Source organism: Sparus aurata, chromosome 18, assembly GCF_900880675.1.
Source record: "Sparus aurata chromosome 18, fSpaAur1.1, whole genome shotgun sequence".
NCBI classification, from domain to species: Eukaryota; Metazoa; Chordata; class Actinopteri; order Spariformes; family Sparidae; genus Sparus; species Sparus aurata.
In genome coordinates, this window is record NC_044204.1 from 18119280 (window position 1) to 18135631 (window position 16352).

General features: G+C 45.6%; 1 protein-coding gene across 1 annotated transcript in view; it reads right to left on the bottom strand.

Moving 5' to 3' along the window:
• Positions 1-15864, bottom strand: part of efnb1 (ephrin-B1) — a 62153-nt gene extending 46289 nt beyond the window's left edge. The window contains exon 1 of the mRNA XM_030396622.1: positions 14738-15864. Within this exon, the coding sequence (XP_030252482.1) occupies positions 14738-14853 (116 nt within the window). The 5' untranslated portion in view covers positions 14854-15864. The remainder of the gene's footprint in view (positions 1-14737) is intronic.
• Between the last annotated feature and the right edge of the window lie 488 nt (positions 15865-16352).

Below are 16352 nucleotides of genomic sequence, written 5' to 3' on the forward strand. Positions count from 1 at the left end.
GCCCACCGTGCCTCAGTCCCATCTCTCCAGCTGAGGGCTTTGATTCGCCTGATTGTCTCCAATATTGAGACACACAATAAACACAACACTTGGCGGCCATTTGCAATTCTAATCAGTCCCTCTCAACCGGCCCGGACAACCCAGCTCCAACCCTCTGGGATATCACTCATCTGACTGCAAAATAATGACACAATCATCGCCATGGCTACGCTCCTGCTGCATCCCATGAGCAGCGGCGCGGGGAGGATATTAATACACAGGAGTGCTCGGAGGACTAAATGAATTAGCCAGGAGATTAGCTAGATACCAGGTTAATGAATGTGCCACGCAGGCAACTTCTTCCTGTCTAGCATTTGGGGAGTGTTCACACCTGCCCCCCCATCCCCCCAAATCACCAGCAGCAAGTAGGCGAGTAGCAGGTCCACACCTGCTTCTACAGGGCATGTTGCAACAGGATTTCAATAACCATCTCCTTCCAACACGGATTTCTGACTATGTAAACTTTGGATGATTGTTTTCTTGATAAGGCAGCAAACTTTTTTTTTTCCATCTATCTGAACCATCTGATTTTGACATGCTGTAAAGTGACGATAGCATGCAGGCAGCAGATATGATCTTTATCCACCGTAACCACTCTGTGTTTACGTTGAACTATGTGAAAATAGTTAGTTTGTTTTCCCGGATGTTACGAATCCCCAAATCAATGCGATTTAAGGAGTTTAAGATAAGATGAAGGATTTAAAAAAAAAGGCTTTATCTTTAACAAACTCATACATCTGTGATTTATAAAAGCCCATCTGTTGGCTTTTTCCGGTGCCGTTTTCATTGGCTTGACGACACGACGCTAATAGATGCTTGCAGATAAATGAGAGCAAAGTGACATGCAATCATCCGCGTTTTAGACGCCTTGATGTATTTGCTTTAACAGTCACCCGGAAGATGAGAAACTCAAATTTATTTCACAAAATAACAGGCACATCTTATGAAACTGGCTTATTTGACTTGCAAATCATTCAGATGATTCATAACGACGACCGTGCTCGTCTGCCCTCGTTTCCGAGCGTGCGCACGAGAGCAACGTCTGCACGCGTACAAGTGAGAGTGTGTGTGTGTGTGTGTGTGTGTTGCCGCTCACAGAGGCTTGTGAATGACAGCCTGTCAGTGAAAGATATGTCATTATCTGGCTGATGTCTGTGTGAGTTGTGACCGGGGGCAGGGTCACACCACGAGCGGGGAGCTGACACTCGGACAGGAAACATTACTTTATGATTTCCCACTAGAGGGGAAACACTCTTGTCACAATCTGCAATGCCACTGTTTCGACCTCATTTCGAGGTTCCAATAGACACGTGTGTGAGTGCAGAACACTCATGACAATGGCATGAAAGATGCTTATCTCTAAACCTTTTTTTTCTGCAGGAGCTGTTGCTTAAAAAAAAACATGTTGGATTCATTTTCTTTTGTTCGCAAAGCCTTGACGAGACGGGTTGTGGTAAACCTCTCCCCTCCCTGTCCTTAACCCTTTGACTTTTTCTGTGTAACAACAATACACGGGTTTTAGTTCAGTGTCCTGCAGTCTATCTGTTAGGACGCTGATAAGAGCAGCTGATGGATAGGTTTAATCAGCCGAGCCCAGGGATCAAGACCACGGGCTAGATCAATCAAATGCTGTGTGGTTTATAAAAGAAACAGCTTTTATCAGTGTCACAGGGGTCTCTGCCTTCACTTTCTTTTCACCAGGGGAAGAAACTAACATTAGCATTGTAATCTCAATGCAAAAAAAAAAAAATTGCATCTTTGGTGTGTGTGTCTGCTGAAAAGTGCACTAACTAATGGGGCTAAAAATAATAAGCCAAGCGCTGTAGGAATGAACAGAAAGGCACATCTGTAATCACTAGCCAGAGACTATTAAACTTCTGCAGAAACTCTCCGACGGAGCATAAAGCTAAATGTCCCTGTTCTCTAACATACTAAACACCTCCTGACATAGACTGAAACAAAACTCCGACTAAACCCCTTCTGAAGTGCCAAAACGGAACAGAAACTAAATCTGCGCAGGAATCTAAAAAAGAAAACAACAGACAGACAAAAGCAGCTGAAAAGTATCTACACCAAACAAACAATAGATCTCCGTATGAGAGAGAGAGCGCCGGGCGCAGTTCTAACTAGGACACAGTGTTTTTAACACGCAGCTGCCTTCTCTCGTCTTAAAAGCGCCGTCTTATCAGCGAAATTTGACTGACAAGTCTATTCTCTGCTTACAATCTCGGCTCATGATTGCAGAAGACAGCTACACATGTCCCCTCCAATCCAAGACAAATTAGTTGCTCTTTCTTGCCTCCCTTGGATGGGAGATCTTATCCAGGCGGACATGCTTAAGTTGTCAGTGGGTTTCTAAAACCCATATTGAACAGCATATTGACTGATGCAATCGCGGAGACACACATCATTAGGCTCATTAACAGTGGATGTAAAAAGGGGAGGACGGCCTAACTGGTGGAGCGGGAGCCTGTGTCTCCTCTGATAACACTCGCCTTTAACAAGCAGAGCGCGAGGCAAGATGCACGCTGTCGGTATTAAAATGAAATGTGTGTGTGTGTGATGTGTGTGCTAATAAATAGCTTGTTTGACATGACGCTATTCTCATTCACACAGTTTGCTCTGTGATAACCGGGCGGATTGTGGCCTCGTAAAAGACGCTCCATGTGTTGTTTAAGGAAGCCATTACAAACTGGGCCGTCTCTATTACAAGGGCTATCTGATCATTATTACTGCCATCTGTAACGCACACTCAAACCTTAATCTGCTCAAGCCAACCACAGCTGACACACACACACACACACACACATACATACAGCCACAGCACCTTCCGCTGGGATATATATACGTATGTATAAGTGTGTATGTATGTCTAAACGTGACACAGCAGCCGCTCCCTCGTCACATTGCAGCTCTCGGGTCGACATGTTTCAGCCTAGCCTGCCTGAGCAGAGCTGAGTGGAGCACCACAATCCTGTTGAAGCCACCGACTTGCAAGTCTCTTTGCAAGCCCCGAACCCCAACACCCGTGCAATGCAATCGCAATCTCCCAGCCAGAACTGCCCGCACCCTTCAAAGGCTCATCACAGGACGCACATCTAATGCAGAGAGAAGGCCGGTTAAAGCCTCAGCCAGGCACACTGCTTTGAAGCAACTGCTCCAGCCCCTCAAATAGGAGCCAAATCATTTCCCTTCCCTTCCACCATTCAATTGTGTGAGAGGTGCACCAGGCGGCTCTATTTGGTGGTCGCATGTGGGGCGCCTTCAAGGATCACGCCACTCCATTCCAGAGCAGGGCCACCGCAGGAAATGAGACTCTCCCGGATGCACGGGGGCTTCTCGACGATAAATATATTCATGCATTCATGTATATTTCAAATACGAATTTGACTCAGCCCCGCATAATGCACATGCAAGGGTCCGACTTTGTGATTCCTGACATGCACGAGGTGCTACAATCAGAGATGTATAAATAAATCAGAAAATGCAGCAAACAGAGCTACTAAAAGCAGCAGCAACACGGGCCTGGGCCCCGGCGCTCAGAGAAAGGACTCACAGAGGTTTGTCTGCAAAGAAAAGCTTTCATCTTGGAGACAGGAGAGGAGAGGAGTGATGTGGCGGAGGTTCGGGCTGTCATGTTTCACAGTGGGGGGATGTGAGAGACAGATGAGGAGAATAGCTAAAAGTAGTGAAAGTTTTCAGCGCAGGGTGGGGGGTGGGGGGGACACACAGAGGATGAGACAGCAGAGCAGCGCACATTAAGACGAGCGAGTTAAAATCGCAGCATGAAATATTGTATTACAGAGGAGAAACGACCATGGCCACTCATTAAATCGAGCCTTATTCTCTGCATACTTCGTAATAAAGCGAGCGCGGAGAGGTTTTTAGGATATTGTGTTTGCTTTAGCAGACCTTCACTCCTATTTCCAATATCGGGGAGATGAGAGGCTTCCATGGCAAAGCACATCATGGGGGAGAATAAACACACATCTGATGGGAAACATGTGTGTGGGAGATGAAACGGCCTCCCCTTCATATGAACGGGATGAAATATAGACCTGTGCCCTGCTGCGCTCCAATCACGGCCGTAAGAACTCGGCGTGGAGGGGAAACGGCAGACCCCCGACAGGCTCCCTCACTCACCACACACACACAAGCTGCCAATATGGCCATTCTGGGGTGGATTCATGTGGAGGCCAGAGTCTGACAGTGACATCTCCATTCACTCTCGAATTCTTTTTCTCTTCCCAACATGCATGCACACACACACACACACACACACACACACGGAGAGCCAGAGGCCATGGGAGGAGGAGCAGCGCCGGGGCATAAAAAAGCCTTTCTCCCTGCCGTGGGTCTCTGTGGGGTTTAGCATGGCATTATGGGAAGATTAGACTTTAGAGTGCTCCGCTATCTGATGTCATTGTTGGTTTTACGTTGTGTGGACGGCTTGTGGAACTCGGACCTGATGGCAGGCACATTTCTCTCAGAACAAAACTGCTCGGGGTTGCAGTTGTGATTGATTGCAGGTTCCTATTGTATCTGTCTGGTGTGGCTCTATTGGAAGAAGAATTAGTCGGGACAAAAACTCACGGAAAACGCTCCGCATCTGACTCCATCAATCAAGTCAGCAATCAGAATAATTCAATTATGAGAGTTAAATCCCGCTGGCTTACGAGTCCCTGCTCCAATAGCCCAGAGACAAACTCAATTTACTGACAATCCATACATGATAGCATTAACTTCACTTTTAGGCTCAAATCTTTTTCCATTACTTACATTTCCTAAATATCGGGGGAAATGCAAAGGAAACAGCCGAGTTACACTGTTTACTTCGGCGAAGGACAACTCGCGTAAAAAATTAAATAAACAAGGGCAACTATAAATAATAAAATTGCAGACAGGCTGTCCAGACAAGTAAACTAATTTGCAAGTTGTTTAAAAGGAGGCCTTATTTGCACAACACAGAAACTTTAGAAATGTTTTTATAGATCTGCTAAATGGCTTCACATCAGAAATGCAGGATTGTGGAAAGACTGGGAGAGGGAGGTCGCTGAATATGTGTGTAATTGTCTTTTTCCCCCCGTTTCCGAGGTGTGAAAGGGAATGCAGGGTTGCACTGGGGTGTCCCAGGGAGAGGCGATTGAAGCGTCAGTCACAGCTGCCACACAGAGCCCCGGCGCGCAAGCAAATCCCAGGCCCGGCCCTCGTGGGCGGAGGGGCCGCGACTGGGCCTGGGAGCAGCAGGAGTCCCATAGGCCCTTTCTTCCAGCTCTTCTCACCAGCACAAGGGGGACCGGGATCATGCTGGGAGTTTGCTTAGAAAAGGCTGAGCCAAGACTTGGCAGAATGGGTTAACGGAGGCACGCATACACACTCACACACAGACACACACTCGCACGCACACACACACACACACACACAAACTCGAATGCTTTTTGGGCCGTCTGTCTTTGCCTGTGGGCATGGTGGGAACGAGAAAGATGAAGAAGGGAAAAAAATCAAAGATAAATCAAACTTCCAGTTACCGTCTAAAAAAATTTTTGAGACACACATTGAGAGACAGACAGACAGACAGACAGACACACACACACACACACACACACACACACAGTAAGAAAGGGACTGCTGAAACAAGATTACTGGAGAAATGAGTGGTTTTTGCTCGATGCCTGGGGAGACTAATAGTGGTAAAGTCCTGAGGATTATACACTGTGCCATTTCCATGCTCCCCCTAATAGTCTCCATGTCCTGCCTCTGTATGCCATAGATGGATTATGATGCTTTATAATTAACATGGGGAGGAGGGTGGGGGGGGGGACTCTGTGTGTTACAGTCCGCCCATCTGCCATGCTGACACACTTACGGGGGGTATCCCTCGGGAAAAAGGGGGCTGCTACCACACTATTCCATTACTTTATCATTCTATCATTCTATTATCCTACCACTCCATTCAATTACACTGTCACTCCATTAGTGCACTCATAACAGTGAACAAAGAGCTCCGTGATGATCATTAATGATATGTTCAGAGCTGGTTGGGTATGGTCATGCTTCATCCAGTGTCTGCTGGTAAAATATCATCTGTTGCACAGGTAAAGCTCACTTTGGTTCCACTTTAGCAGCCACAGGTGAGTGATTCAACACTTCCAATTTATATTATATTATATTATATTATATTGAGAGATATTAAATTTTTTGACACATTAAATACATTTTCCTGGAAAGTTGGACATGTTTAACAAAAAATAAAAAAGATAACTTAATTTAAGTTAAAGGGAGGAGCAAAAGGCTCAGAAAATTACTATAAAAGCTAATGAATTAAACCTTGAGTCAAGATTCGTTTTGTTTTCTTCTTAGTTTGTACTTTCTGTAGTTTTATAGACAGGGCTGAAAGTTCAGCAAAGTAATACTAAAGCCTTAAAGTAGTACTTGAGTTTAGATGTTTTGTCTTTTATACAGGGGAGGGGAATGCAGGGGAATCACTAGTAAAGTAAGTAAATTAACCTCAAGTTGAGTTGACTTGGAGGGTCGGGGGGGGGTCTACTCTATTGTTTGTAAATTTGAGATATGGTTGAAAAAATACTTCTAAGGGTAGAAAGCGGACCTCTGATTTTTCTTTTTATTATTTTGTAAATTTTTAAATGTGATTGAAAAGTTCGAGAAAAGGCAAACATTTCTACTAAGGCCAGTAAATTGAGTAAATTTGTTTTGTAGATGTGGTTGAAAGTAAAAGGACAGAAAAAGAAAAATGTAGAATTGCTACCAAGATTAGTAGGTGGACACCGCCTGTCTTATTATACTAACTCATTTTGTACATGTGTTTGAAAACTCATGGAAAAGCAAACACGTGAAGTTAGTAAGTCAACCCCGAGTACGTTTTTCTTTTTTTAAATATATATAAATAAACTTTGGTATATAATTATACTGAACTATTTGTAATTCAAGATATGATTGTTCCAAAAAAAGTAAAACGCCCACTAAAGATGCAAAGTTGACCTGGAGTTACGATATTTTGTAATTTTCGTAGATGTGGTTGAAAGCGAGAGGGAGGACGTTTGTAAAGGATGAGTAATAAAACAAGTAATTGGACCTGGGGTTGTAATTGAACGTTGTAGTTTTGCAGCTGAAAGCTCCACAAAGGCCCATAAACCAACTTAATTTAAAACATTTTCTGTTATCTTGCTTTTCAGCAGAAGGAAAAGAAAAAGGAGAAAAAGTCGTCCGCACCCACATCGTAATTTAATAACCTCAAATTTTCAGCAAAACCATGTCATTTTTCTTTGTTAATAAACATGCACTCCTCGTCCTCTCCCACCCGTTTCTGTCATTGTTTGATCCCTCATCCCCTTCCCTAAAGTCTTGGCACACTAAATTCAAACCTTCCCACAAAAGTCTTTTGAGTGCCACAAACCGGGGGAAACAGATCCCTTGGAGCCTGTATGCCACTGACAACTCATGACGTCTTAAAGAACTTGCATTGCAGCTGGCTGTTAAGGTTGCCTGCCCGCTGCTTGGGCCTGGCGTCTGATGAGGTCTGCCTCCACAGCACAGAGGGGTTCTCTGAGAAAGAGTTAAGTCTATGAGGTCAGTCCAGAGGAGGAGGTTACGAGTTCCCGAGTCGGAGCCGCAGGGGTAATGGTTTTAGAGATGGCTGTCACACAGATCAGTTCCACTGTCCAACACCGCCGCTGATCTCCACCAATCCGAGTCCGCTCGCTTTTCAATCGCTCAACTTCTCTCTCCCCGTCCCGCTTTCTTCTTTTCTCCCTCTCTTCCCCCTCGCACTGACACATGGAAGTAATCTGGGAGCTCTACGCCGGACTGAAAGGATGTGCGGTTGAGCCCAGGGCCGCGTTTCAACGCTCTACATTAGCTTCCTTTCCTCTCCTGTTTAATCCCCTTATTTTCAACTGCTCTTATGTAAAAGAACTAAGATGGCAAACAAAAGGCAGACTTTTCCCTGCTTTTGCCCAACTTTTTCCCCACTTCCTGTAACTCTGCCTCCCTCCATTTTTCACTCGATTCAGCTGAGGCACAGGCGAGGCGACAAGAAGAAAAATCTTAAGGGAAGCCTTCCAGCACCAACGCCTGTGCCGCTGCTTGGCAGAGCTGAGCTGATGGGAACTTCCTGGTTGCTGCCAGCCAGGCCTCTGTCTAATGAAGCCGGGTCGCTAACTGCCTGTAAGGCAGCCACTGTTCAGCCACTCCACACTCGTCCACCGCTCGGCCCTCAACACTTTCACAGGGGCACACTGGCACGCTTCTAACACTTCCTTAATGCTCCACTGTGGCTATACAAAGAACAATGGCACACCGACACGCACTCTCAAGCACTCATTCACTTCCATAAGCTTATACTTGTGCCTTTCATATGAGACTTAGTGTTCCCTTAATTGTAGCAAGAACACATAAATTGAGTGAAAATGAACCGTACCCAGACTGACTCGCAATTTATTTGGCAATATAATTAGACGAGAAATTACTGCAGCGGATGAAGACAAAGCATTTTTTTAAAAGCACTTTGTGTTTGGTTTGGCTGACTTAGGTCAAATTAGGTTAAAGTAGTTTGGTTTTTATTAGCAAAACAATTATGTTGATTATGAGTAATGCAGAGTTTCAACAGGTTTGTCAAAGTTTTCAGTGACTCACAACCGACTAACTAAGCCCATGTCTGTCCCGCCTGTGTGGGAGTCTGTTGAGTTCAAGCTCTGGTTTTCAAGATTAAGATACACAGTGTGTCCATTTTTTCCTCGAGGGCTGCAACCTATGGTTACTTATGATGAGAAAATGCAGAAATTACTTAATTAATTAATAAATGTATTCAAGTATGTTTTCTTTTGTTTGCTTACTTACAGGCAATTAGAGCTGAAATGATGAATTGATTAGTTACCTACTTTTCAATTAAAAGTGCATTAGGTAGATTTGGGGAGGAGATTTTAAATCAGAAGATAAAGATCTTCATGGACTGATTTTGTTTTAATGCCTAATCAAACTAAATAAACAAACTCTTTGTTTTCGTAACTGAATAAACAACCTGACCTTGAAGGACAACACAGCTGACTGTGTTTTGGTTTGGCGGACCCTGCCACCTGTCTAGCTTTAAACAGTGTTCTGGGGTTTGTATCATTATCTCATTAATATTGTTAATGTTTAAAATGTGGGTTTGAATTTCTTCTCAAAACTACATAGTGCCCCTTTAAACACCAACTTCTTTTGATAATTAATTAATTGTTTTGAGATTTTTTTTAAATCTGATTCCAGATTTTTCACCGTGAATATTTTCTCGTTACTTTACTGCTCTATGACAGACAGATGAATTATCTTTGAGCTGTGGACAAAACATTTGAGGGCGTCATCTTGGGTTTTGGTAACAATGATCCACACCATTTTCTGACATTTTAAAACCCAAACAGCCGATTAGTAGAGAAAATAATCAACAGAGGAATCGACAACGAAAACAATCGTTAGTTGGAGCCCTGTGAGCGATTATTAATTATAGATGTGGGCGACAGGCAATAATACACCAGTAGAAAATGAAGAAAATAATTCAGCCCTTTGCTTATTTTTCGTTGTCTATCTCTGGGCGTATTAGCTTGTATTAAAAAGGCTGTTGCATCAGTGTGATGAAGCATCTTCATGCGCCGGGTTTTTAATTCCCTTGATAAACCTCTCAGACATTCCTGTCTGATCCATTTAGCAATGAACAGTTTCTCAACCCAGCTCCTACAAAATCTAACATATCACAATATATTGATATTGTGACACTGCTGGTGATTGTTTTTGATCAGCTAACTGATTAATCGACTAATCTTCGGAGCTCTCCTGCCGAGTGATTCATTGGATTCAGCTGTCGTCCAAGTTGCGAATCAGTCCCTGTAATATGTCTTCAAAGAAAACAAAAAACAAGTGTAACTCTGGGTCACGAGGGGCCAGTCGGGGACTCGTACTAGCACACCAAAAGAAGAAAAAGCTAGAAATTAGTTGCAAATGCTACAATTCGGGGGAACGGAGCCGGGTTTCATGCGCCCCACTGCTTGAAAATAAAGAAATGAACGCATCAATAACACACACACAAAAAAGCCGAATGATCAGTTTTCAGTGATGTGGCAGCCAAACCACCAGCGGATAAAGTGAGTCCATCTGGAGAGAGACCATGATGGAAAAAACTGTAATTTTTTTCTCCCCCCCCCCCCCGCCGAAATAACCCAAAAGCACTGCAACCCTCTTTTCAGAGCCCAGGTGCCTCACATAGATAACCAAATGAAGACTCCGTCGTTACACACCGCTGAAACAACAGACATGTCGACACAGAAGTGCACATAAAAGCAAACGCAGCTGTCCTTATAGCGAGACACAGGGTGCCTTTGCAGCACTGAGGGCCAGTTGCTCTCCACAAGTATTTCTTATTGGTTGGCCCTCGCTCTTTCTCTCTGAGTGGGGCTCAGGCTCTAAGTCCTCTCTGTGTGTAATGAGATCTTTATCAGAGGGAAACACGATCAGAGTCGAAAGGGGGGAGACAGGGGGGACTCTGGGAGGCAGGGAGAGAGAGAAGGTGTGTGTCGCGAGGGGGTAGAGGGGGCGAGCAGCAGGGAAGAAACAAAAACAGGCCTCTGACCCTCGCGGCAGTGACCCGCACTGCAGAGGGGAGCGTTCACCGGACTCGTCGCGAAAGAACCAAATCCTGTTTCTGGTCTCGTCCTGAAGTTTCGTCCGGCTCTTGTTCAACAGGTTGCGGCAGTTTCGGGTTCCGCGGTTGCAGTTTGTTTTTTTAACCAGCCGCTAAAAAAATCCTCGTTGGATTTAAATGTCAGGTTCTCTGAACACCACTTTGCAGAAGTCAAAGGTTTCTCACTGTGCCAGAGTGAACCTTTAAAACACTTCTGCTTTAACAGCATCTGTTACTAAAAAACAAAGAACGAGCAGATGTTTGTTTTTTCTTCACTAATTACCTCATAGGAAAAAAAAACTCTTTCTTGCCCCCATTATCTTATCGGAAAAAGCTAATTATGAAAACAAAACGTGATCTTTAATTAGGCCTTAGTGTGCTCGTATTCTGCTAATAGCAGGCAAATAAAAATAATGTTGTTTGGAAAACAGATCAACTTGCAACCTCATTATCTCAAGGTGCCTTTTTTTTTAATTTCTCTCAAAAAATCACAACACTTTTGTTTATCTTCTTTGGGGGGGAAAAAGAATAACAAGTCAGAGCTAAATATCACTAAATATCACAGTGGTATTCAAAATCCAGCTTAATCATCAAACTCACTGAACCTTTAAACCATGCAGGCATTGCAATAAAACCAGCCCAGCCAACTGTTTAAACTGTATGCCAGGCAGCCGAGGTCAATGGACAGCAAAATAAGATGAGTAAGTAAAGACCCAGAGCAACGGAGGCTTCAGCTGACTTCCATCGACACAAACGCCTCTCTGCCTGCAACATTATTTTGTGCTCTTTTTTTTTTTTTTTTTGCAGACATCAAAACCCGTCATGGGGGCCAGAGAATTTTTCTGCAAACTGCTTCCAAGTTTCATCGACATGCAGAGGAGTTCAAAATCAGTGCACACACTTCTGGCCGGCCTGCGGCTGTTTCCTTTTCTTCAGAGGTGTGCGAGTTTTTCTGTCTCTCCCCCGTCGCCGTGTTTGTCTCCTGATCTGCTGCAAACAGGCCGACGTAGCTACAGGTCATGAGGTAAATATTAGCGGAGGAGGGTTAGAGGACGTGCAGGAGCCACTCATGGCAACCTTGTCAGATTATCCTCAAATTGGCGTCGCTGCAGTGTTCCCGAGCACACTGTGAGTGCGTGTATGTGTGTGTGTGTGTGTGTGTGTGTGTGTGTGTGTGTGTGTGTGTGTGTGTGTGTGTGTGTAGTATGCCTGTGCATTGCTGTGCCAGCTTCAGCCAAACCAATGGGACGTGATCAGTCATAACAAAGTGACATTTTCTGTAGTAATCCCACTCAGCTAAATGAGAGCTAATCCGATTTGCTCTGATCAAATGTTAGACGGTTCCTTACCGGCCGGGGACGTTGACACATCCAGCCTTCTTCTGCAAGGCTGCTCCTTCACCCAATCCCCCCCACCTTCCTCCCTCCCTCCTTCTCTCCCCCCTTCGCCATTTCACTCATCCAGCCTCAAATTAAATATCAAAAAGGTCTGATACAACCCGCAGCAGAACTAAAACTCAGGGATGTTTCCCTCTCCTCTTCCTCTTCTTCTTATTCTTTACCAGACGGCGCTACAGCGATGATGTATGTTGCCTGTTCAAGCGCGCTGGGGGGAAATCAATTAAGCAAACCCCAGTTATTGATAATGCAGGAGCCGGAGTGATAGCATCCTCACATGGAAATCCATAACAGCAGGAGCGCTCGGAGGGGCCTAAGCCTGCGCACACGCACCGAAAAAGGGGGGAAAACACACACATACACGCTAGTGGCCCAAACCTGCTGGTTTCCTATACTTTGCCTCATAACTCACAGCCTGTAGGGAGGCGCTGGTATTGTTATATTTTGTGTGTATGTGGTACAGTGTGCAAGCAAGAGGGGCCAGATTAATTTATTAGCTGAGGCAGCATTGCTCCCCAAAGTGGGAACAGGAAGTATGATGTCGTAAATCTAGATAAGTCACTAGATAGTGTACTGTACATTTCTATAGTCTCCCCTCCCTCTGTTATCACTGTGGAGCAATATGGGCCAAGGCGCAGAGACGGGGTTTAAAACAACAAACAGTGAAGACGGATGCTGATTGCCCTACAAGTATTCCTTTCTCATTGCCCATCAGACGCCGCTGCTGACTGATACATTTCAGAGGAAAAACAGGTTTGTCTTTTGTTATTGCAAAGCCAGCGCACAGCAAGATAATTGTCTATTGTTTTCTAAGCACAGAGAGAAGCGTGATAATTAGATTCGGAGTACGCTTCTTCTTCTTCTTCTTCCTTTTCTTTTTTTCAGAGCGCATTATTGTTCCACTGTGAACTTTATGAAGTCCTCCAGCCCGGCGTGCACGGTGGGGAATTTTTACAAGGAGCCGAGCGGAGGGAACAGATGGAGAAATGATCTCCCCCCACCCCCCCCCCATCCCCTAAAAAAAAAAAAAGCATGGTAACCCTTCTGAGACATTCCCTCCAGGTGACATCATCAATCAATAAATCCCCCCCAACCCTTTTTTTTTGGTGTGGGTTATTTTTTTTTGTGTGTGTGTGTGTGTGTGTGTGTCCTGCTTGCCAGTGTGAACGTGTGCCATATCTCCTATCTGATGATGACGCTCATTGTTCCACTACCTCTGCAGTCAAATAAAAGCTGATGGGCCGTAGTCTCGCCATTAGGACCAGGGCCACACACACACACACGCATAGCTACACACAGTCCAGTGAACATGGCAGCAATATTCATACTCGCTGACTGCACAACGAGCTCCTATGACATCTGACATTTGGGGGATAAATCATGGATTTACTTGAATGAGTAAGTTCTAGTTATAAGCTGGTCGAGCTACTCTCCGTTTCCCCTCGGTGCTGTGAGCTCGAGTGAAGGTCAGCTCCTCGGCTCCAAATACAGGAGAGGGTAGAGAGTTTTTTTCTTTTTCTTTTTTCATTTCTCCCTTTATAGTTATATTCCCCACCCCACCACCACCACCCTCTCTCTCTCTCTCTCTCTCTCTCTCCCTCTATCTTATGTGCTTTCCAGCATCATGCAAATGTGGGAGTCAAGTCTAAGTGGGTGATAATTGTTACCAGAGCGTATTTTATTATCAGCAGTCTGGGCTCACTCTGCTTGTTTTGATGGCAGTAATATGAATTTTTTGAGAAAAAGAAAAAAAAAAAAATAGAAGAAAGAATGTCTGGCTTCAGCTGCCTTTTTTTTTTTTTTCGAGAAACATGCCCCCGATTTTTGATGTGAAAAAAAAAATGAGACTGGATCAAAGCCAGGACAATTAAGGGGGAATTTAAAATCATTTCCAGCGTTTGTTCCCTCTGAAATCTGCAACCATCTTATCCTACGTTTTGTGATATATTGTGTGAGTGTGTGTGTGTGTGTGTGTGTGTGTGTGTGTGTGTGGTTGTGTGTGTGTTGGGGGGGGGGCAAAGGGAAATCAAACAGAGGAGAGCTGGGACGCAGTGAGGGCCCCTCTCAGAGAGCCAGGGACCCCAGATCCCCTGTATAAATGGTGCTGGAACACCTTGACACACTTGGCACTCCTCGCCTTGACTTTTTCTCTCTTCATTCCGTCCTCGGCTAATGAACATTAATTAGGAAGAAATTGTAAGAGAAGAGAAGTGGACGAACTCTCCCAACTCTCGTGACTGACGTGTTCCGGAGCAGACTTCGCCCTCGGTGAGGTGATAAAAAGAAAGAAAAAAAATCCCCAGCGCAGCCATAAAATCGCTGTAATTAACCATCTATTATTGTGTTTTAAGTGAGGCCTACTGTGTATTGTGAGCGCCTGTACCTACTGTGGTCTCTCCGGTGTTGGGAAACTCCCCACTGAGGAATAAATCAACAGGAAAGACTCTCACAGGGCGCAGGACTTAAACCCCCCCAAAAAATGACACTGTTTCTTCACATTTAACACAACACTCAAGCCAAGTTGAATGACACACAAAGGCAACTTTTCTCTCCCCCCCAGTTATGTTAGTCCTCCATTACGCACACACCCATTGAGTTTGGTATGCTTGTACAAACAAAACACGAGACTTACTTGGAATTCTGCGAGCTCCAAATTATAGTCTCCAACGACTTGGCCGAGGGCAGCGCCGACCTGCACATTAGAATAAAGATCCAGAGGTAATACTTCCAACAACCGAGTCCCGCCATTCTGGACTGGACGTGCGGACGAGTGAGCCGAGAACTCGAGAAGCGTCGGACAGCGCGCCTGGCAGCCTTTATCTTCGGGAAGGTGAGCTACGATCAGTCGGGAGCATGTGAGGTCGATATCAGATACATGTCCTTCTGTCCGACTAGTTAAAAATCTGCTCCAGGCCCCCCGTGTCCTTGACTGAACTGTCCGCAGGACGTGGCGAGAGAGGGGCAGAAGCAGAAGGAGAAGCTCCCCCCGGTTGGTTCTTGATCGGATCGGAGAGGAAAGCAAGCCCCCCTCGAGTGTCCTGGTTGACCTGTGGCTGAGACAAAAAAAAAAAAGAAACAGCCTCCTGGCGACCTGGGAGACAACTCAGCGATGCGATCTGATGAAAAATCACAGGCTTTTTTTTTATTTTTCTGTCTGGAGACACAATTCGCGCGATGCGGCTGCCGATGAAGCGCTGCGCCGTGTCTTTGTCAGCGCTCCCCCGATGGTGTCTGTACCTGTCGCTGTATATAGCCTACAGATGACCACATTCATCCATCAGTCACAACTCCGCAGCACGCTGGGAATCCCGAGCTCCACTTCATTCCAGTGTTATCTTTCACTCCTCCTCCTCCCCGTATGCTATTCTTCTCGAAAGGAATTGAGTTTCTATTGTAAATGTCCCTCCCGGCTCTCAGCGTGCGTGTTGCGCTCCGGCAAGGGGTTACAGCCTCTAGTCCAACTCGGGCATGCTGCGTGGCCAGTGCGTAAAAACACGAGCACGTCTCTCTCTCTCTGTCTCTGTCTGTCTCTGTCTTGTTCCGTCGCCGCTCCGACACGCGGAAAAAAAAGTGCCGCGGGATGATCAGACCTGCTCGCCAGCGCGACCCAAGCCCCTGATTCCGCTTGCCAACGCTTCCATGCCGGTGTACGCTCTTTTTTTTTTTTCTTTTTTTTCTCTCCCTCTCCCTGTCGTGCAACAACACTCTCCGCGCTCCGCCGAGTGCAGCAGCCACAGCTCAACTGTAACCCGAGCCGAGCGGAGCGCAGGGGGAACAGCCCACAGTGCGAGCCGCGGCCAATCACAGCGCTCTGTCCGAACTTGGAAGCAGGAAGCGAAGGCATTTATGGGGACGTGGAGGGGTGGAGGGGTGGATGGTGGTGGATAGAGGGAGAAGGGGTGGGTGCTGTTATTGGGTTGACCCCGCATCTCCACCCCCACCACCTCGGCCCGAGCCATCGACCCAAATTGAAATGGACTTTGAAGCTATTCGTCGTACTGAAGGCTCTGGTAGGGAAGACGAGCGCGATAGGCAATTGGAGCGTGCGTAAAAGTGCTTACCGGGGGGAAAAAAGTTTGGCCCCTTTAAGTCCAGGACGAGCCTTGTCCCTGTGGATCCCTGCACTAAACATTTATGCCATAACATCGCTATAATAAAGACCTATCAGAACCTCCCCACGGAGGATTGTAATTAAATCATTGGTTGGTGAGATAATGTAATTTGTTATATTTATACAGTAAAAAGTT